This window comes from Topomyia yanbarensis, chromosome 1, assembly GCF_030247195.1.
Source record: "Topomyia yanbarensis strain Yona2022 chromosome 1, ASM3024719v1, whole genome shotgun sequence".
NCBI classification, from domain to species: domain Eukaryota; kingdom Metazoa; phylum Arthropoda; class Insecta; order Diptera; family Culicidae; genus Topomyia; species Topomyia yanbarensis.
The window spans coordinates 202,361,411-202,385,080 of record NC_080670.1 but is presented as its reverse complement, the minus strand read 5'-3'; the positions used below and the strand labels follow the sequence as shown (position 1 = coordinate 202,385,080).

Here is a 23,670-nt window from a genome sequence, read left to right as displayed (position 1 = left end):
TTGAATCGAAGGAGGAAGAAACGAGGACAACCGTACCGACCGTTTCAGTGTAAAGGGGATATTATAAATCGTTGGGAGTGACTAGGCTAAGAAGGTTACTGTCACTCCTTTGGTCCTTTGGGATGTGACAGAGGTATTTACACCTTGCCTTGGCTAATGAGCCTAGGTTATAGCGCCTTTACTCGCTCTTATGGACGACTGCACCCAGTAAGGCAATAAACCTAATACGTTCTATAATACCTCACTGGGACCGCGCCTATAGTCAGCAATTGGGAATCGCTCAGATTAATAATGATACAACACCTTGATGTGGCATACAATAAAAAAGGGTCTGCCACAGTAGATCAAAACACTGGACTATGTACCCAACAAGAGAAATACACTATATTTGATGATAAATGTATGGACTGTCAGTTAGGGACTCGGTGTTGGGTAGAAAAACAGTATCAGTGTACTAGGTGCTAGATATAAAATGCAAACAGAAAAATATTCCCTTATCGAACAAACGTCTTAGGCTTGTTCAAGATGACTTTATCTGCTATTCTTGGTATCCTTCCAGGTGACAATGGTCATGTTTAAATTTCAAAAGAAACAGCCTCTTACGGTGTAACCCTTGTTGAGCAACTTCCACAATTCCTCCGAATAATCACAAATCGAAAAAAATCGTTAGCATTAGTCGTCGCTTTGACTTAACCTTTACAGTACCAAGCTAAAATTTTTCTGAAAATTTTGTTTAAATTTTGCTCTCATTTCGTCAATTTTTGACCGAATTGGATGGAACTGGCTTTAAAAGATCTGGAATTGTTCAAATCCGTGGACCGGTTTCGGAACTAATCCGAATTTCCTTGGGGTATATCCGGCATCCCAGTGGGGTGACGGACGAGTTTTGAAGAAACATCCCGTAAATTTAAGTAATTGTATTTTGAAATGTGCTACATATGACTATTTCCCATTGATCCTTCACAATAGACATGAATTGGACCAATCTTGGCCACCGGAGAACTGTTCCGGGAGAACCTAAGAAAATGTATATATTTTTCTATCATTCCAGCGATTTCGGTTCATAGCTTTATACGAAATGCGAAGTTCTTCCAAACATACGGTTCTACAGCTCCCTCAAGGCCATTCCGGCACCGGTTCCGTACGGATGGACATTTGACGCCATTTTGAAAACCAAGATGGCAGCTTCCGGTTACCACAAAATAGTGAAAACCACCATCAATATGGGTGTTATTTGAAAGAGAACGGCCAGCAAAAGTCGGAAATTGATAATTGACGCCATTTTGAAAAGCAAAATGGCGATTTCCGGTTACCACAAAACAGTGAAAAGCATCATCAATATGGGTGTCATTCGAAAGGGAGTGGTCAATAGAAGACAGAAATTGATTTTGACGCCATTTTCAAAACCAAGATAGCGGCTTCCGGTTATCACAGTGCAGTGCAAACCGCCACCAATAATGGCGTCATTGTAAAGCGCTAGCGATCAGCAAAAGCCGGAAAATGATTTTTGACGCCAATTCGAAAACCAAAATGGCGGGTTCCTGTTCCAAAGAAACAGTGAAAACCGTCATCAATATGGGTGTCATTAGAAAAGAGATTGTCACTTGAAAACTAAGATGGTAGCTTCCGGTTACCACAAAACAGTGAAAACAACCATCAATATGGGTGTTATTTGAAGGAGGAAATTTATAATTGACGTCATTTTCAAAACCAAGATGGCGGTTTCCGGTTATCACAACAGTCAAAAGTATTGTCAATATGAGTGTCATTCAAAAGGGGGGGGGGGGGGTCAATAGAAGACAGAAATTGATTTTTTCGCCATTTTCTAAGCAAAGATAGCGGCTTCCGGTTTCCACAAGGCAGTGAAAACCACCGTCAGTAATGGTGTCATTGTAAAGCGGGTGGTCAGCAAAAGACGAAAATTGATTGTTTACGCCATTTTGAAAACCAAGATGATGGCTTCCTGTTCCAAGGAAACAATGAAAACCATTGTCAGTATGGGTGGCATTTGAAACGGGGTGATCAGTAGAAGACGGGAATTGATGATTGACGCCATTTTGAAAACCAAGATAGCGGCTTCCGGTTTCCACAAAACAGTGAAGACTGTCATCAAGATGGAAGTCATTTGCGAGTGGATGGTCGGCAGATACGGATATTGATTGACGCCATTTTGGAAAGCAAGATGGTGGTACCACAAAATAGTCAAAATCATCATCGGTATGGGTTTTATTTAGAAATGAACGGTCACCCAAGCAGCAATTTTTCACACCAACAATAAGTATGTGCTGTTGTGACAGACAACTAAGTTTCTTCGTGACTCAAAAGGTACAGATTTAGACTAATTTTCAATATAGTTCAGCGAAACTTTTAAAACTTCCTCCCATTTCGTAGTCATTACTATGCGAGAATAACCGAATTAAATCATATTGTTGTCAATATGTTGAACGCAGATCTCAACAAGATTAGTTCATTCAAGCCGATGTTCACATGGACTGTCCATCGGCAATATTATTATAATAATAATTTTCGATTTGGACATGTGTATTTCCTCGTTCAATACTGCGGATCGTGATCGTGCGTTGCATTGGAGATGTATTTGTTGATTCACGCGTTCGTGGTTGGTGTCGGTGTCGGCTTCAAAGTGTGGTATACGTGCAGGTGTGTGGGGCTTCTTCGATGACTTAATCGTTTATGGAGTGATTGCTGGCCTCAATTAAAGCAGTGGATGATATCAAGAAGTTTTGACTCGTGAGCCGCTGCTGAATAATGTGCTGAGGGAACGACGGCGACTGAGATGCCGCGGTTGCCTACTTTTTTCTTTACTTTGTAAGTAAGGGTTTTCCACTATTCGGGTTCTTGTTTGCACGGCGTACCCTTCTTTTCAGGGCGGCCTAGGTGTTTTTACAGAATTACGGATTTTCGTTTCACAACAAAAAAAGGTAAATAAACTAATAGATTTACCGACTTTTATTCCACCAAATCTCCTCTTTGCTGCACTCTGTCGATGAAGTTGATCAGCTGCTTCTGACGATGGCGGGAAGGCGGGCGGTTTCTTCCGACCGGCCGAGAACACAACGGCCGCGTTCTCCTGCTGGTGTCGTTGGCTGCGCCGGCAGCGGTCCTTGACTTTTAGCTAGGGATGTGAGCTTGGCTCCTTTGTTGGAACCTCCCTAGCGACGATGGCGAATTATCACCGGATCTACTCGCTCCCCGCAAGAGATCCCAGAAGTCACCGCAGTGTACTTCCCAGGGAGCACCTTTGGCCACCCTGCTTCGCTCTCCTTGAAGCTTAGCTGTGAAGGAGAGCTAGGCTCGTTCGGCTGATCCTTCACAGCTAGAGCGGAAAGGCGTCTTCTGGGTTCTTTATACTTAGCCGGGGAAGCGAGTTGCTCCTTGGCGCTTAGCTTCCTTTTCCGGCGACCCGACACCAAAACACTTGAGTACCCAAACCACGGGTCGGCACTTTTCGAACGGGATTGTCACCGTCGCACACGCGCACTTTACCGCACTGGTTATTGTGGCTGGAAACTGTCCCGGAAAAACAAAAAAACTCGGGGCGTCTATTCGATGCCGTGGTCCGTCACTATCTAAAAACCTCGATGGCCTCCTTCTCCACGACACGAAAAAACAAACACCAACACCAAAAAACCGTACCGCCGCATAGCTATGTGTAGCATATCCAGCACACTTATTGCAGCAAGAGGAGAGCGGTTGCCTATCCAACCCCTTTGTTTCTTGTATACAAACTTAAAACAAAAATTAGTACACCTATCTGATTACACAAAACCGTTCGACGATTGTAAGGACGTGACCCCTATCGGCCTACCTCTGAGTCGATTCCTAGTCCCACCAGGAGTACTTGCTCTAAATTTGAAGCAAATCGAACAAGTCTAGCTACTGGACCAACGTGCCTGAAGTTTGCATGGGATTTTTCGACAATTTATATGAAGAAAACCCACTAGCTCGCATTTTCACCGCTAGGTGGCACAGTATGCATCGAATTATGACTGTAAGTGAAAATAAGAAATATAATTTAATTGTGTACAACTTTGTCGAAGACTGCTAGTCAATTCGGCTTTGTTAAAAGAAGTTATTAAACTTTTAGCGAAGTGGTGTCTGAGTCAGTTTTGCATGGGGCCTAGCAGTGCGTGGTAGTGTATCGGTACTAACAAACTAAACATTTTTGTAGAATAATGGTTAGATTTAGCTGAATAGTATGTTCGGAAGAATTGCAATACATAATACGAGTTATGTCTTGGTTAGAAAATTTTAGTGCCACCTGTGACCGCATAGATGGCGCCAACACTAACTTTTCAACGGAGAGAGATAGAAATTAGGTGTCTTCTACAAATATCACCGGTTCTATTTACTATAGAATCCATTCGAAAAATGGTTTTTGAAGAAAATTGCTCAAGGAGCTTAACTTTTCGCGGCAGTGATGCCAAGTATGCGATTTTTTTCAGTTAAATATTAAAAGTTTTTTTTCTTATGACAAATATTTTAATTTTGAAGATTCTAATGCCATCGTGTTCTGTAGATATTTTTACATAAAAAACACTTATAATGTCAATATAATTTGAGCGCATCCTGAGATGCACTGTTTTGAAGGGAAGAACTCGAATTTTCTCATATAAAAATCCATTTTTATTGGCCAAAATTGAGAAAATCTTCAAACAGTCATAAAAATTGACCCTGACCAAAAACGTAATTTTTCATAATTTCTCGTCTACTTCACGATAAATTATGTGTGAACTTAGATTACTCAAGTTAGTTTTTTTTATTGTTGTGCGCCTGAGATTTTATATGGGAAATAGCGTTTTTTGCTTCAAAATATCGCTGATTTGCTATCTGGCTGAAAAAATCGGATAGTTGGCAGCACTGCCGCCAATAACTAATATATTTTCTAAACTCCTTGAACAATTTTCTTCAAAACCCATCTTACAGTTTGGTTCTAGAGTAAATAGAACCGGAAATATGTTCAAAAGGAAATCAAGGGTTTTGACAATTTGCCAAAACGGGGGGGGGGGGGTGCTCCCATTGCCCGAGGGATGATTGAATAGACACAAAAACTTGGGTTTTTATATATTGGCCCTAGATGAGCAATTCCTCCAAATTTGATTCAAATCCGTGAAGGTCGATTACACGTGCCTTGATCACAGCGCGTGGAATGACCCTTACATAGAATACATGGGAATTGAGAGGGACCATTAAACCACCTGATTGAAACGATTTGGGCAGGAAGAGTGGAGTAGCCAGATTCTTGTTGCTAACATTTCGTGAACATTGCGCAGGATTTTCTCCCCACCTATTGAGGCTACTTTTTATAACAATGGCTTGCATTGTAATTGGCTTATATGGTCTTGTTATTGGAAGCAAAAGCTTCCGTAGTACATGTAAGTCACTTTCCGACCACGCAATTCCTTTTTGGCCCTTCGTACAGTAGCATGCTGAGTATGGTCAGAGAGTAATGCTTGAACACGTCATGCTTGTCGTGTAAAAATTGCTCAGTGCTATGGAGAGTGTTCCTGTTACAAACGTGGTAGTACCACCGCCACCACTACATCTACTGACCACCCCTTTCAAATGACACCCATACTTATGGTTTTCACTGTTGTTTGTAGTAACCGGAAGCCACCATATTGGTTTTCGAAAATGGCGTCAAAAATAACTTTATGACTACCCCTTTCTGATACCTATACTGATGATAGTTTTCGCTGTTTTGCAGTAACAGGAAACCGCAAACTTGGTTTTCAAAACTGCATAAACAATCAATTTCGTACTTCTTCTCACAAATCCCTTTCAAATAACACCTATATTGATGGTAGTTTTCACTGGTTTTTGGAAACCGGCAGCCGCCATCTTAGTTTTCAAAATGGCTTCAATCATCAATTTCCGTCTCCTGCTGACACACCCCTTTCAAATGACACCCATATTGATGACGGTTTTCACTGTTTCTTTGGATCATGAACCCGCCATTTTGGTTTTCGAATTGGCGTCAAAAACCAATTTCCGGCTTTTGCTGATCGCTAGCGCTTTACAATGACGCCATTATTGGTGGTGGTTTGCACTGCACTGTGATAACCGGAAACCGCCATCTTGGTTTTGAAAATGGCGTCAAAATCAATTTCTGTCTTCTATTGACCACTCCCTTTCGAATGACACCCATATTGATGATGCTTTTCACTGTTTTGTGGTAACCGGAAATCGCCATTTTGCTTTTCAAAATGGCGTCAATTATCAATTTCCGACTTTTGCTGGCCGTTCTCTTTCAAATAACACCCATATTGATGGTGGTTTTCACTATTTTGTGGTAACCGGAAGCTGCCATCTTGGTTTTCAAAATGGCGTCAAATGTCCATCCGTACGGAACCGGTGCCGGAATGGCCTTGAGGGAGCTGTAGAACCGTATGATTGGAAGAACTTCGCATTTCGTATAAAGCTATGAACCGAAATCGCTGGAATGATAGAAAAATATATACATTTTCTTAGGTTCTCCCGGAACAGTTCTCCGGTGGCCAAGATTGGTCCAATTCATGTCTATTGTGAAGGATCAATGGGAAATAGTCATATGTAGCACATTTCAAAATACAATTACTTAAATTTACGGGATGTTTCTTCAAAACTCGTCCGTCACCCCACTGGGATGCCGGATATACCCCAAGGGAATTCGGATTAGTTCCGGAACCGGTTCACGGATTTGAACACTACTCGGTATATAGAAACTGGACTAAATTCCAGATCTTTCAAAGCCAGTTCTATCCAATTCGGTCAAAAATTGACGAAATGAGAGCAAAATTTAAACAAAATTTTCAGAAAAATTTTAGCTTGGTACTGTAAAGGTTAAAGGCCTTTCTTCAAATATGACAAATCCACTCACGCCACCTAATACAATATACAAGAAATGCAGGAAATTCAGATGATGTAAGAAATGAATGTTCCACCTCCTATGACATGGAAGAAGGAATTTAGTGGATCAACTGATTGCAGCCGTCTGGTATTTTACATCGTTTAAGATGACTCCACCCGGAAAAAAACAGGCGTTATCAACACACTAGTGCAGCCTTCAATTAAATAAAAACACAGTAAATCCCGATCAACCAACAAAAATATACAAAATATAAAATATATGGAACATAAATTATAACCGGAACAGGCGCACCGGGAACAGATCTGGGGTTCAATGCTCTTCAAACCAGACACCTGCATACTCTTCTTTGCTCAACTATCCTGGAATCTTCCTTGCATCTTCCTTTGCTGGTTCGGATCGCCTATCGTAAGTCGACCGCTCACCCCTTCAGCTCTTCCGGAAAATCCCCTTCACTTCCTCCGCGAATTAACAGCCAAACACAACCGAAATTTAAACCACCAAACCGGTGCTACTATGAAAAAAAAACTTACAAGATAGTAGAAAATATCGCGAGAAAAATTATCGACAGAAAAAATTAACTGTTTCAAATCAGATCTCGCCTACTAATCTGGGACTCCTAAACTTCCATTATCCCACAAAATTTGCCAATTTTCGAGCGATCTCTAACTCTAAATCTAACTGAAAAATTCGTTAAAACTGCACGATGTGTCACAAATATTACCTTCTAATGCCTAAGTATCCGCCCTCTCATTACCATTCTAATCTAAGTGTCACTTTTTTATTACCTAGAATAGATCAATGCGAATGAACTCAAATTAATATTTGTATCAGGCAATCCGGAACGATGTCAATATAAATCTAGGATCACCCATATTCTCTCCGGAAAAATTAGGAGTGCTTTCCATGCTCCATCGATCGAAGCGCCTACTTGGAACTGTAACGATGTAGACATGGTCGTAGGTAAATATAAAACCATGAGTTTTGTGGGGAAAATGCTTACGCGAGAATCTTTTCTGTCAGATAAATTTGTGTGTTTACGTTCATATACATTATTATAATTTCATTTGAATGTGAATTTACGTGGAATGCTGTTGTCGTCGATAAAGAATTCTTAGTTCCGTGTATTCCGATCAAAGGTCGAATCGAGTACACGACGTAGGGCCCAGCTGCTAGACGAAATATTGTTTCTCTCGTTAATCCGTTGACGAACCGGTGCCAATAACCGCGTTTTTCAGTTTGCTTCAAGTTTCATATTTGCGTTTCTAACGTTGATCTGGCGTTCAAAAAGTCTTCATAGGACCTTTTCGCATACAATTCTGAGAACTCCCTGCCCACAACGGAGTGGGAAACCGTCCACGATTGTTCGCACCAGGTATTTGATTTGTCTGACTTTTAATCTCAGTGTAGAAAAACAAACCAGTCAAAACGTTGCACACTGCCACCGGAGAAATTTCTCATTTTGATTCGCTTGTTTCGGATATAGTGGACGCGTAGCTCTTTCAATCATTTGGCACACTATTGAGGTAGAGTACAACGATAAATCTAACGCACTTTACCGCGCTGGTAGGCATTCGTGTCATTTTCACTGTATTCAAGATGGTCATACTGAAATCGTCGCGAATATAATGCAGTAAGATAGATCGGTTATCAGCATGAAGACAACCCCATGACATGCCGTGGGAGTTGAAATCTTCTTGAACCAGTTGAAGTGCGATGTATATGGAAAGAATATCAATAAATCTTTGCCTATGATTCGAATTTAACAAGCGACAACTTCAATACCTGGTACCGAGCAAAGGCCAATCCGATTGAAATAATAGTACGTTTTGATCCCCAAAACGCTCCTCAATAGTGTTTTCGGCCATGGCGAATAATGCTAAAATTAAGGAACACTTGAAGTTTTGGATGTCCCATGTAGACTTTCCGAGACCAGGAGCCAATGTCTTGATCCTACCCGCATTTTCCACACCGTGCCTTATTTCTACAATGGGTTCTTCAGCTCATTCCCCGGGTTACTAAAAGGCGAACAAGTAGACGAGCCCCGTTTAATAGAACAAATTTTTGAAGAACAAAGGCGAAAGGCTCGAAATGATGCTGATGGAAAATAAGTTTTCTAATACTCCTCGAATTTTACTGCACACAATGGCTTGCATACCAGAATTTACACTGACTGAAGCACAGGGATTCGGAAGGAGCCACCCCCTTCTCGGAGACTACACCATCAATCTCAACCTCCCGGACGGGTACGCAGACAAAATACTTTTTCGTACACAGTCGAGTGTTGTTTAGTTAGATCACGCAATTTATCGATGACGTTAATTGGTCCCGAAGTAGACCATCCGGGGGCCGGTTGTATTAGATATAATTTGTATCGAAAATGAAACTTATTGGTATTATTTTTGCCATCGGAGAAATATTCAAATCGACCTCCACTAAGCCTAAAAGGATGTCTGTCGCCGGAGATACCCATCGGTTCACACTGAGCTAGCTTCAAAGCACAGTCAGAAAAAGCCGACTCGGAATAGTGGTGGGGTATTTCGGTCGTGGTTAAATTGAATTTTTTTTTCTATCACGAACGTCAACAGCAAGGTAGCGACTGCACAAAACATTAACAGTCCTTCCCGTCATGTACGGAAAGCAAGACATATAGTTTGGATCCACGTATCCGATCCGAGAGTCCGGAATCAGATTCTTGTCTGGATCTAATCGCCAAATCAGGGTCTGGTTCAAGTCCCGACCTGGTAAGGGGAAAAGGGGATGGGCTAGATCCAGGGACTGGTCCATTACCGGGTATTGGTCCAGATTCGGGAACTAGTCCAGATCCGGAAACTGATCCAAATCCGGGAGGTCCAAATTTGGGAACTGGTCCAGATCGGGAGCTGTGTCGGATCCGAAAACTGCCTAAAATTTTTCTTTCACTATCCAAGTTTCCCTATAAAAAATCCGTAAATCCGCCTATTTCTGCCAAAATTGGTGTAGATTCCAGCCTGAATATGGGTAGAAATCCGCCAGAACTCCGGCTGGTATGACTCGATACTAATACTATTATAGAAATCGACCGAATTATCCTACATCGTCATTCCACCGTTTACTACCTTTGCGATAATATGACTTTAATACCGCAATGCATTACGTGGTTTGTTACCAAAACGGCAATAGAATCTTACCTAAAAGTAATAGAAACATACCCGTTGGATTTTGGGTGTAGTATTTAACAAACACATTTTCGCTGAGCCGTCGGACAAACAGCCCTGTTAACAAAGAGTGTTTCCAAATAGCCACCAGATATTATCAGGGAGTTTTCATTTTCACTTACACACGCCATATCTGAACTTTCGTCAGTACGAGGAGAAATCACTTCGAATCTTACTACCCACTCGGGGAAAAGGTGTTCCGCCGGCCCTGGCTGCCATACACTGATGAGACAAAATATTATAGGTATTGTGATGCTATGCACAAATCGGTTTCAAGCAATCTTCTTCTTAAAGAGAGATACAGCTAGACCTATAGCGACTCCTCCAACCAAACACATAAATAACGTAAATAAGTCTAGCCAAACATGTGAAATGGTCCTAAGTGCAAATGACAGTATCTCTTTGTTTACTTTCTCTTTCGCTTATAAATCGGCAGTTTATACGTTTGTTACTCAACTCTTAGCAGAACAAGATAGTCGAAATCAGAGTTTTTCGATATATCCTGAAACAATATAGAAAAGTTTTAAGATGATGCCGTAATAATCGAAAGAGAAAGTAAACAAAGAGAGGCTCTCATTTGCACTTAGCACCATTTGACATGTTTGTCGAGAAGTGTTTGAAAAGATTTAAACACTGTTGCAACAAATCATACCGGTTTGTTAACAACGTACTCAACTAAACATACGGCGTCTAGTTTTATCGTCGACCGCAGGTCACTGTTTTGGTTGTGCCACCATATGTAGTAATAACGTTGCAGGTCACCACAAAATGCGACAAGCTTTTGTTTAAATATTAACATAACCTCTTCGACGCATGCTTTGACTCACAAATTGTTTCGATTCGAACACAAAAGAAGGCGCAGCTCGTTAGCTACTTACCAACTGCTATTGACAGTCTTGTTTATGTGAGGTGTAAAATGCTTCTCACGATGTTCATACTCTATTCAGCTTTTGAATGACAATGATTATTCACCGTAGACCTCTTGTGCTCCGTAAACAATTTGATGGATTATTTAGATGCGATTTTTTTTTTCTGTGAAGGAAAATAGTGACCGCAGTGGCAAAGTTTCTCCCATGAATTAAAAAGCCGAGCAAATTATATGTTCATCCAAACTATTCACAGAGAAACCAAAGACGCATTTCAACCGATGCTACCCGGATTTAAACAGCACAGACTTTGTGTACTTCTATTTCGCGGGGGGTTCATAAGAATCGCCCTTTCCACTCTTCCACTGCCACCTGCCGGGCACGGAGTTCAAAGCGAGATTCGAAATCTATTCGGTCTCATTTGTATTCCAAAATCGGTGGGGGCATCAGTGTTAAAATAATAATAATTTCTCCTCGCCATCTGGGGCCCTGACTCCTTATGGCTGTAGGGGTTATAATCGGTGGGGGTGAAACATACACCGTATCTAAACGTGCGTTGAATAGCTGATGCTGATGGTATGGTGGTAAACGATGATTGTGGCTGATGGTATTATGTGTGTCAAACGACGTGCCATTTTGAATAATAAAAGGAAATCAATCATCGTCGACGGCTGGCCGTCGAAGAGAGCATGCGGCCCTCATTTGTGTGCAGAAATTCCGCATTTGAGAACCAATTGCCCATAACAGACAATCGGTTATGGCAATATTTAACGTTGGTTCTGAAGACCACTCTTCGTGTTTTATGAATGGACGATGATTGGAGTGGGAAAGCAAGGCCCAAGGACTACACCCTTTGCTGTGTAAGTAGGGGTTTGCCCGCTACTCGGGTTCTTATTTGCCCGGCGTACCCTTCGTTTCAGGTGCTCCTACCGGAATTTCGGATTTTCGTATAATAACAAACAAAAAAGCAAAAAACAAATAAACTAAATTTTAACTTTACCGTTTATTCTCCCGAAACTCTCCTCTGCTGGTCGATTCTTACGGTCTGCTGCTGATGGCGGCGGGAAGGTTTTTTTTCCGACCGGCCGGGAACACAACGGCCGCGTTCTCCTTCTGGTGTCGTTGGCTGCTCCGGCAGCGGTCCATGGCTTTTAGCTAGGGAGGTGAGCTTGGCTCCTTTGTTGGAACCTCCCTAGCGACGTTGGCGATGAATCGCCGGATCGTCTACTCGCCGTAAACGATCCCGGAAGTTACCGCAGTAAACTTCCCAGGGGGAACCTTTGTCCGCCCTGCTTCGTTCTCCTTGGCAATTAACTGTGGAGGAGAGCTTGGCTCGTTCGACTGATCCTCCACAGTGAGAACGGCACTGGTGTCACTTGGGTCCTTTTTATTTAGCCGGGGAAGCGAGTAGCTCCTTAGCGATTAGCTTCCCGTCTCGGCGACCCTACACCAGGACTTTTTGTATGCCCGGACCACACACCAATACACTGACGGATTTCACTTACCGTCACACGCGCGCACTGAACTTTTGTTACGGTGGCGGGAAACTGTCCCGAAAAAAGGAATAAATTTGGAACGTCTGTTCCTGGCTGTGGTCCGTCACTTTCTGTCTCTTCACGATGGCCGCCTTTTTTACTCGACCCAAAACAAACACCAAAACCAGCACCAAAAAAAAAAAAACAGTACCGTCGCATAACTGTCATCGATATGTGCAGCATATCCAGCACACTTATTGCAGCAAGAGGAGAGCGGTGGCCTATCTAAGCCCTATGTTTCTTGTATACAAACATAAAACAAAAATTACTACACCTATCTGATTACACAAAACCGTTCACAAACGCAAAACTATATAAAAATTTGCAAACTAAATGTGAACGGTATCGAACAGCGGTGAGCATAACTTTAACGTAAACAATACACTCTACGGAGTGTATACGCAAAAAAGGGTATATTTCCACCCAGTGCTAAATTGTTACCCTGACGGGTTACAGCTGAATGTTACCTTCTGGACTTAAGATTACAGATCTTCCCAATTTTTGAAACCATGAATTTACCCAAACTCAGCGAAATGGACTATGAGTTTATTGCAGTCGTCTGTTGGAAGACCGGACATCAGGTAGGCCTCTCTGGCTTCTTGGAGCGCTATTATGGTTGAGCTCTGATAGCTCCTACGCAATCTCACGTTCCAGACGCCGGAAGGTCAGCTTGCCGATCAGTAGCTCTGTCTCGACTTTTGATAACGACGAATTAATGTTTTCGAAACTTGTTCCGCATCACGAGAACTCCTCTTTTGCATCTGTACTGGTACCTGTGTTGTTATCAATTGGGAACTGTTTTCTACATGTTCAATTCTCTGCAAGACTTTAAAAAGCCAGGAATCACTGCGATTAAAATCGGTCACTTGTGGGAAGAATTCCGCAAAAGCTATTTTATCGTCCATAATCCACCAGCTCACACAACTTCTTCGGTTTTGGTTTTGACAGCTCCAGTGCTGCCATCATCCCACGATTGACAACCCATCGCAGGTGGGGTGCGTTCACGCCCTTCTGTCTCTATGACTGCGTGCTACACACTCCCGTCTTTTTTTTTACTATGGAGAAGACCTTTACGTCCTAGCCTAGTACACGTGCTATTGGTAGGTGTCCAAGCTACCGCACGGGGTATACTGGGGGCGTGTCGGGCTCGAATGGTGACGCTGCCATTAATACCGACTAAACTCCATTGGGCTCCGCCATCGTCCACCCCCAAGAACTACCTCTCGGTATTACTTCTGGGGGGATGGCTGTACTTAATGTACTCATTCACTCTCACTCATGCGTTCATACGTCCTGTATGAGGCTTACTTGGGTGCTCTCTCTGTCGCACCTTGATTCACTCTCAAACACTCCCACATGAGGCTGACTTGGGTGCTCACCCTATCACCTGATTCACTATCGATCGTGCCACTCTATTATACCTATGTCACTCCCCCTGGCATCCCATGTGGGACATTGCTCTTGCTCGGTTCGCCAGATTACCTGTAGCCTACTGGCAATCTGGATGGTAGCAGCCGAGACTGCGTTCCACTTCTCCACCGATTGACACATCCGCTGAATAAGGGTATCAGGGGTTGTGTCCCAGCCACAGACGTCAAGCATTGCTCTTCTTTCGACGTCGAACCGAGGACATACGAACAGTATGTGTTCGGCAGTTTCGTCTACACCTGGGCAGTCCGGGCAGGCTGGGACCTCCGCGTGCCCGAACCTGTGGAGGTACTGTCGGAAACAGCCATGGCCCGACAGGAATTGTGTCAGGTGGAAGTGAACTTCCCCATGGGGTCTTCCCACCCAGCTTGATATGCTAGGTATCAGCCGGTGGGTCCACCTACCTTTCGAAGAGTTGTCCCACTCACGCTGCCATCTGGCGACCGAGGTCACCCTGGTGCGCTCGCGGGCTCCTCTATTTCCACGTAGCTCGAAACACTCCTCATCTTCCCGAATGACCAGCCCGACTGGCATCATGTTCGCTATCACGCAGGATGCATCGTGTGATACCGTGCGGTAGGCAGATATCACTGTAGGTAACTGGTTACCCTCAGTGCTCTTGACCATGACGGGCCGCCGTGCCTGAGGATAGATACGGCAACGCCTGCCAGAAACCTACGTCTACTGGCGCACACCTTTGAGCTCATCCTCGATAGAGCCGCAACAGCAGTCGACGCACTCTTGCACGTATAGTCGACATGGCTGCCGAAGGTCAGCTTGTCGTCTATAATGATTCCGAGAGACTTCAGACTCCGCTGTGAAGTGATCGCGACTTCTCCCACATGGATAACTGCATGTTGTGCCGACTTGCGGTTGTTGACGATAACTACCTCCGTCTTATGATGAGCGAGCTCCAGGCCTCTCGCGCTCATCCATTCCTCCACCGTGCTGATCGCGTGTACTGCGGTTAGTTCTACCTCAGGAATTGACTCCCCGTAGACCTCCAAGGTTACGATCTTGACCCCAGGAGGGAACTTCAGTCTCAGAACCCCGTCATACATGAGGTTCCATAGCACCGGGCCTAGGATCGAGCCCTGCGGGACTCCGGCGGTAACCGGAACCCTTTTCTGACCGGCATCGGTCTCGTATAGCAGTACGCGGTTCTGGAAGTAACTTTCCAGGAGCCGGTACAGACCCACCGGTAGGCTAAGCCGGTGTAACGGGAGCGCGATGGCATCCCAGCTTGCGCTGTTGAATGCGTTCTTCACGTCAAGTGTCACTAACGCACAGTATCGAATGCCTCGCCTTTTTCGTTGGATCGCTATCTCGGCAGTCTTTATCACTGAGTTGATAGCGTCTACTGTGGACTAACCCTTCCGAAAGCCAAACTGGTTGCTTGACATGCCGTCCGTACCTTCCGCGTACGGGGTTAGCCTGTTGAGGATGATCCTCTCAAGCAATTTGCCAGTCGTGTCGATCAGACAGATTGGTCTGTACGCCGATGGGTCGCCTGGCGGCTTCCCGGGCTTCGGCAACAGCATCAATTTCTGCCTTTTCCATCTATCGGGAAAGCGGCACTCGTCAAGGCATCTCTGCATAGCTAGCCTGATCATGTTCGGGTTCGCTATGATCGCAGCCTTGAGAGCGTTGTTTGGAACTCCATCCGGCCCTGGAGCTTTGTTCATTGCTAGGGATTTAGCCACTGCGAGTAGTTCTTCATTCGTCACTGGAGCCACCATTTCGGCCGTGCCCGCACTGTCTCATAGTGCAGGTGACCAGGGGCTTGTGGCTCGAGACGGCAAGAGTACTTCGATAATCGTCGCCAACCGGTCCGGAGACCGTTGTCGGAACACGCTCTCTTGCTGCTTTTAATGGCCTTGTTAAGGGCCAATTTCGCAGCTCGAAACACTTCACGGCGGTTCTCTCTTGCATCCTCGGTGCGAGCTCTTTGCATCCTACGTCTAGCTCTGAGGCAGGCTGATCGTAGGGCTGCAATCTCGGCACTCCACCAGTTCTTGGCAGGGTTTTTCTCGGCATAGTGGCGTCGCACGCGGCGTGATAGAACAGCTACCAGCGCATCCCCGCGTAGACTGTCGGTGTTGGCCTCCAGTCCCAGGGCCGCGGTGAAAGCTTCGCTGTCGAAGTGATTGGACTTCCATCTGCGTACCTGACAGGGATCTCCCGCCCTCGGATGCTGCACACCATAGTTGATCCTAAAGCGGATTGCTAAATGATCGCTATGGGTGTAGCCTTCGTCTACCCTCCATTCCATGCCTGGAACCAGACTCGGGCTGGCAAATGTTACGTCAATCCACGCCTCCACCCCGTTTCTACGGAATGTACTAGCGGAGCCGAGAGCCTGTCGATCATCTGGTTGAACTGTTCTATGGGCCACCTTGGTGGAGCGTAGCAGCTGCAATAGAACACACCATTGATCTTGGCAATCGCAACACCCTCGGCGGAGGAGTGTATTACCTCTTGAACCGGGAACCGTCCCGTTGTACAGATTGCCACCATTCCAGACCCGTCCGACACCCAATTGCCGTTGCCGGCAGGGATGCGGTACGGGTCTGATAAGAGGGCGACATCTGTCCTCGACTCCGAGACCGACTGCCACAGCAGCTGTTGGGCTGCTGCACAATGCTGCAGATTTAGCTTGTGACGTTCACGGCTTCTTCTTATTTAACTTACCGAAGGGACACGAAGGTCCGCCCATAGCATGTTTATGGGCTTGCTTCTTATCGGTGCAGATAAGGCACTTGTGCGCCTTAGTGCAACCCGGCTCCTTATGCCCCTCCTCGCCGCAGCGACGACATAGTTTGCTCCTGTCTATGCCCTTGCACTCGTAGGATTTGTGGCCGGACTCAAGGCACCGATAGCACCTATCCACTGAAGGCGGCTGGGGTATGCTAATTGGGCATACCGACCAGCCGATCTTCAGCTTACCTTTCTCGGTTATCTTTTTGGCATCCGCCTTCAGTAGCCTGAGGTAGGCTACTTGGGTGCCAGAGGGTCCCTCTCTAAAACGCACAGAGGCCCGCTCGATTGTCACGTCGCATTGCTCCTTAACGGCTGCGACGACATTTTCTGCGGTCGTGAACTCGTCCAGATGCTTGCACTGGAGAGTCATTTCCGCCCCTAGCGACCTGACCTGGGCGCCTTCACCAAAGACCTCTTGGGCCAAGGCCTTGCACACCGCACTAGATTGTGCGCCTCGCTTCAGCACCAGAAGCATTTCTCCCGTGTTGGTGCGTCTCATGCTACGCACATCTTGCCCAAGGGCCGAGAGGCTTTCGGCCACCCTCATCGACTTTAGGACGTCGGCGTATTTGCCCTTGTCGGTTTTTAACCACAAGGCCTCGCCTCTGTCCTTGGCCTTGTTCGCGGGCCGCGATACCTCCGGTGTCGGTGCCGGCTTCTTCTTGGTGACCAGCGTCCAGGGGTTTACGCCCCCCTGCCCCGGTTGCGCCGGGTTGCTGGTACCATCGCTCTGCCCAGCGAGGTCACTCTCGCCCTCGCTTACCTCGACCAAACGGCATTTGGCCTTAACGGTTGCACGCCGTGTGGTGTCGGTTTTTGCACCCTCGCTTGGCGACTTCCTAGGGCGCTTCGCGTTCGACGCCGTCTTGCGATTGCCCTTGCCTTTTCCCTTCGAGGGGAACTCGGCCGCCGCTTCGAGCGACATGGCTGCTCCATAGAAGGTGAAGCCCACTGTCTGGGTACCTATGTCGACCTTCTCTCTTCCCTCCCTCTTGGAGGCCACTGTCTCGGTTTCTCTGTCGGACTTCTCCCGACGTTCCACCCTCTTGGCGTAAGCCTGCTGTTCCTGTCTTGCGACACGAACAGCTTTCCGGAGCACCAGGAGGCTCTGCTTCAGCTCCTTGCTTATATTTTGCTTTGCGCTAGTGAACTCGATTATTGAATCGAGCTGCTCCACCACTTTGCGCATCGCGGATAGTGGCCCGTCCAGTGCGTTGGTAGGGCTATTTCCTACCACTGCTGGGTGGTCACTGGTGCTATCAGATGCAGCACTCGTCGCTCCACTACTCTCCCCACGGGGGGGGGGGGGGGGGAGACCTCGCCAAACCACCTCTAGCAAAGGGGTTTGGCACCTCTGTTTGTTTATTGTTTTTGATTTTGTTCATCTCCATATAAATACCCACGAGTTGCGCTAGAATAAATGTCCGCCACGCCAGAGCTCCGCAGTAACGTGGTAAGGGACGCTTACTGTGGGGGTTGCCCAGGTACCCCACAGGCTCCGTTAACGATCGAGCATCTTTTTCACCCCCTCGATCACTCATCCCTCGGCACGGGTCGCTTCACGCCTTGGAATTGGGGTTATGACCTATCTTGCTTTACGTGGTGACTGCGGCCCAGATCATCACAACCATCCTCCTTTACCAGGGCTTTGGACCTGTAGCTCTGGTTCTCAATAGTTCCAGGCACGTATATTATTACAGACATGCTACTATTGAGATCCGTCATTCGCTAGCGGAGTTACACACTCCCGTCTAACACCTCACTATTGCACTTATGATTACCCTTTACCCACTTTAAACGTAACGCGGCTGTACCGATCTCTCGTCATTGGAGGTATAGAAAGAATTCACCTCAGTTTTGTGCTTTTGCTTCTGCTGAACTATCCGGTCGGGCGATCGGTACCCGGCTTCCTCTCGATGCACTTTCCTTCGTCCAACAAGACTTATATGCCGGATCTGTTATATCCCATCGACACAAAGTTCCCCCCGCGATGGCGGATTTTTTTTCTCGCGGGGTGAAAACAGTTATAAGAACATACCATCGAACGAAGGTTTTAAGACTGTTTTCACCATGGTTACTGCACAACAACTGAAATCTTAGCAAAAATTTTGACTGAAAACAATAATAGAGGTACTATGATTGGCGATGCATATAAATTAATTCACCACCAGGTGGAAGGAAAATCGCATAAAATAAGAAGGTCGCGTAAATAAAATAAATCAAAGCCAAAAAATAAATAAAATAATTAATGCACATGTACTAAAATAGGTAGCAAGATATATTGCAGACGGGGAAATCCTACGGGAAATTTAACAAAATATGCAAAAAACAGGTTGAAGAAAATAAATACATTTCCGATACCGTTATCGATTCAGTCGGACGGATTTTGTAAGTTCAAACAAAACTTTGCTGTTTGTTATAACGATTTCGATCTCACTTCTGGAAATACTTTTCAGGTTACCGTTCTGTTTGATTACAGCTCTGTTCGTTTCCGTTGCTCGTCAACCCAGTCATCTGCGTGGTGCCCCCTAACAGATGTAAGGAACGAAATCATGTTCCGACCGCAGCTCAATCCGACCGAGAGAATACGACAAAAAATGCGACTCTTCGAGCAAGGTTTGAGTTACGGTTTTATCCTTTTTATAGGCTCCGTAAGCTCGACAAGTTTATTTCAATTATTCAAATGTTCGCTTGTGTAAAACGTTAGCGCAATCCTTACAAGCCATTTTATCATAAAAGTACTTGTTTTTAGTTCTACTCCCGATTCGATACCCCCGCCTCCACGCGTTGTCATTGGAAACGCTTTAAATCACGTTTCCAAGAACAACCTTAAATCAAAAGCTAACTCACCGCCGTCTTGACCGGAAAAATGCACCGCTTCGTCGTACCACGTTCCACGTTCGTTTTTTTGCCGACAAAACACGATCGTCGTCGTCGTCAATCAAATCAGCACCTCGATGCAGTTGTTCATCACCACCTTATCGCTATGTGTAATGGCGTAGAGTTGAGTTGTTTATCCTATCGCACCCGCCTCATCATCATCATCCCCCCCACGACAAGCTACAAGTACAACAGTGTCCATTTTTAGTAGTGTTTATTTCGAACCTGCTGCTGCTCTAGGAACGGCTATAAAGATAATCAACTTGACACATGAGATCTAATCAAAGCGCGTTTATGTTTGTTTGTTTTTTTCTTCTGCCTCAATAGATGCGAGCTTAGAGGGCTTCGGCCATCGGAGAAGATACTCGGACCAAACTGAACTAGTAACAGGTATCGGCGGAGCCGGCGACGGTGGTGACTATCCCGATCACGCGTACCCGATGATGCCCCCGATCAACCATTCGGCCACTCCCGGAATCATGACGGACGCCCAGGGGCTCATAGTGCCCAAGAAGCTAACCAATCCCTGCTCGGAATCAATGGACCGCCAGAACCTGCACCGGGAGCTCATGTTCAATCAGAAGATGTGAGTGGCGATTTTATTTCGTTTCATGTTCGATAATTATAATCACTTTCTTTTCCACAGGGGTAAAAGTGTCCTCAACCAAAAAACCGAACTGCAGCGAGCCCTGGAGAAGCAGAAGGAACGTCAGGTGCTGGCCGCTCAGAATCTCGCCAAACAGCAGGCCCAGGAAAATTCGATCGCTAACGAGCTCGGTCGGGTGATAATGCAGCGGGCGGCCCGGTTGGAGCAGAAAAGTCTAGCTGCGGCAGCTGCCGGTTCCCAGCAGGACCAACCGGATTCGATCAACCCGGAATACCTGAATGCACGGGCGAAACTGCGCGCCACTACGGCGGTTTTCTCGAAATAGGCATGTCCCCACCACACACGCATTCTTTAGTCGGTTAAGATTGTTTTTAGTAAACACGCAGTACAGCCCCAAGGAATAATTTTAACACTGATATTTCCCCACCCCTCTCAGCCCCTTTTTTTCGTTTAATGGTTAAGTTTTAACGTGTAGACAAGTGATAACGACTACAATGATTTCCGTTCTGCTTTTGGTTTTTAACTTCGATTTTACAAATTAATGTTTATACAAAACAGTGGAAACAAATCGAAACAGAACAGTTTAAAGATGAAAGCTCAAATCTGAACAAAAAATTGAGAATTTAAACTACAAACAGAAGAAGATTCAGAAGGAAAAGGGCGACATGCTTTAAGTAGTTTTAATGAGTTAAATGTCTAATTCTATTGTCACTTTAGATAGAATGATCTGTTGGATGTATATTGAGAAAGTGTTTTAAGTTGTAGTAATATTTGTACACATACCGCCGGGAAGGATTTCGAGCAAACAGTAACTGTAGCAAAATTGTGATAATCGGGACAACAGGCAGTAAGGAAAAAAAGCGAGCACTTGTTGATGTGGCATCTAATCGAGTCCTTCGAAATCCTTCTCTCATATTCATAGAGAAAGAAAGAGAATCTTCCGTAAATATTACACATAGTTTAAACACAAATGATAAGCATCCGATACCTACCATATTCGATAAAAAAAAGAGTTTAGTTCTGGTTTAGTTTGTAAGTGTATGTGAATAGAAAACTGTGAGCAAGTAAAACACAAACAAATAACAAAAAAACAACAACGGGCCTTTGGAAAAACTGTAAGAGCTGAATGAGTAAATGTAAAACGATAGAACTGCTGTTGCCTACGCGAGGAGGATTCGCCACAATCATTTGATCCTCAACCAAACATGACGAGTCTGTTAGAGTTAGAACGTACATTTAACCCTTGGAATAATCTCATCTCACAATCAATCAACCAACCTGGCTGCAACGTAGAAAGCAATGAAAGTTAACAAATCATCCTCATCCACATTCTTCCCACTGAAAGCAAACAAAAAAAAAAGAAACACATGTGTAATCAAATTGAGCAAAGATCGCAACACCGAAAGACTATCGAAAACCTTTATAGAGATTGGCCTTGTTAGTAGTGATTCGTATTTAGATGAGAACTGACTATTCATATTGACCCGTTCATCCCACCTTCTCTGCCCGGTTTGAATGTAGTAGGGACAGCATTATATATAACACAGAAAAAAATGTAAACAATTACTTGAAATTTAGCAACAACAAAAAGTTCGATTTACATGGTTAATACAATTCAATCTTGCTATGCAACTAACTACTATAAACTGCCGGGATTCGCATAGTTGACGTATCGGCTATGCGCATCACGGGCAGCACCTATAACATATATGTACATCCAGTAATCAGTTTATTCAGTGTTATGAAAACAGTTTCACTAAACTAAATACAGATATATTATGAAGATATAACCACCTAGGTTAGCGCAAATGTGAACAACAACAGTAGTGTGATTGATTGTGGCAAATACGGACGCGGGGAGGATAGACGATACGAGTGTTATACCACAGACTAACAAAACAAACCAGAACCACTGTGTTGTAGTGTAGTTTAGTGACAGTTCTAGCGTGTATTCTGCAGTCGAATGAATATATATAGGAGAGTAAACCACTATTTTAACTGAAAAATTATCCGGTGGGAAGATGACTAAATTTCTTTTAGCTTCGAACGGCCTGGTGGTGAAATGTGTATACAGATATGATTAACAATTAACGAGGATTTGCATTGTCCATAAATCCATAACGACAGCAAAATCAAATGGGAATCGGGAAAATCCGTCGTAATGCTGAATAAGGCTTATTATCGAAGTCTAAAAGTGGTTCCAAGACTAGCTGAACTAGTGAATGCGCCCATTCGTCGCATTCAACCGAAAAGCAACACGTCGTATACCTAAAGGTCGATTAATTCGATTGACTGTTCAGAATAACATCGCAAACGAAAATTGCCTGATAGTATGCAACAACGATATACTACGCTGTTCATGGGTTCGTGTCTACAGTAGTTGCTTTTAGCTGTAGCAAATTGGATGCGTTATGAAACGATAGGTATTAACGTTCGCCAGGAACCGCCAGATGGCAGTGTTAAAATATGGCTGCGTACGTGAGAACCCCACTCATAGTGAGCTTATCGGAAATATGCGATTCTGAATTGATGGCTAAGTCCAGTCAGAATTCCGGTTCAAATGCATGAATCGATTTTGGTTGGAAACAGCCAGCCGTTATGCTGAAATTCAATAGAAAAATCGCTTGCGAAAATAAAACTCAGTAACATTCTACAGTTTTGAATTATTCCTTAATGTATAGTTATAATTCGGATTTAAATGAAATCCAATCTTGGAAGAAATTCTGAGCAATCTCTTTATCTTTGGACTCAAGTATATTTATAAGGGATCATCCATAAATGACGTAGCATTATATGGGGGAGGGGGGAGTTTTGTATTTTGTGATGATGTGTGATGACAGGGGGTAGGGGGTCATGCGCATGCTACGTAGCTTTTTTAAAGGGGAAAAACTAACATCGCTTCTTATTTTTTTTTTAATTTTGCGGGGACAAGGGGGGGAGAGCTACCGTCAAGCTACGTAATTACCAGGGGGTACTTAGAGGTTTCTGACGAAATGGTACGATGAAGGAAGGGGGTGTTAAAAATCGCTCAAAAAATGCTACGTCATTTATGGACGGTCCCTAAACAGTTCCTCTAAAAGTGACGCGATTTTCCGACGTCGGAATTTTTCAACTATTTCACAAAAATGCACATTTTTCAAATTCTTTTTTGCGCAGAGTTCCCTCAACTAACATTTGCATCTAATCGCTTGATCGTTGTTTTCGAAATCTACAAAAATTAAAAATAATGCCATTCCGACGTCGGAATTATTTTTGCGTGTTTTGCATGTTCAATGTAACAAAAATATGTTCAAATATGAATCTGACTTGTTTCGACTCCTAGAGCCCATAAAACGGATTTTCGATTTTATATGTAACGTATGATGGATAAATTCTCGGGGAACCCTAATTTAGCTTTGAACAGTTGGATTTTAATGTTTCGTGTTCCATTCGTCAGTAACTGACACCAACTTACTACCAGGTAGACGATGTATCAAAACTAACAGCAAATTGGAGTCAGCTAGACACTAAATCTAAACAGTTCACACAACGT

The 23,670-nt window shown here is 44.5% G+C and overlaps 1 protein-coding gene across 6 annotated transcripts in view; it reads left to right on the top strand.

The window, feature by feature from the left end:
* LOC131688505 (protein FAM107B) overlaps window positions 1–22,147 on the top strand; it is a 122,904-nt gene extending 100,757 nt beyond the window's left edge. For 5 of the 6 annotated variants that reach the window (XM_058972846.1, XM_058972837.1, XM_058972827.1 and 2 more), the window contains 3 exons: window positions 19,108–19,267; window positions 19,859–20,117; window positions 20,178–22,147. In XM_058972846.1, the coding sequence (XP_058828829.1) occupies window positions 19,204–19,267; window positions 19,859–20,117; window positions 20,178–20,463 (609 nt within the window). In that variant the 5' untranslated portion in view covers window positions 19,108–19,203 and the 3' untranslated portion in view covers window positions 20,464–22,147. The remainder of the gene's footprint in view (window positions 1–19,107; window positions 19,268–19,858; window positions 20,118–20,177) is intronic. The other variant, XM_058972819.1, reaches the window with a different exon arrangement.
* Window positions 22,148–23,670: the final 1,523 nt, after the last annotated feature.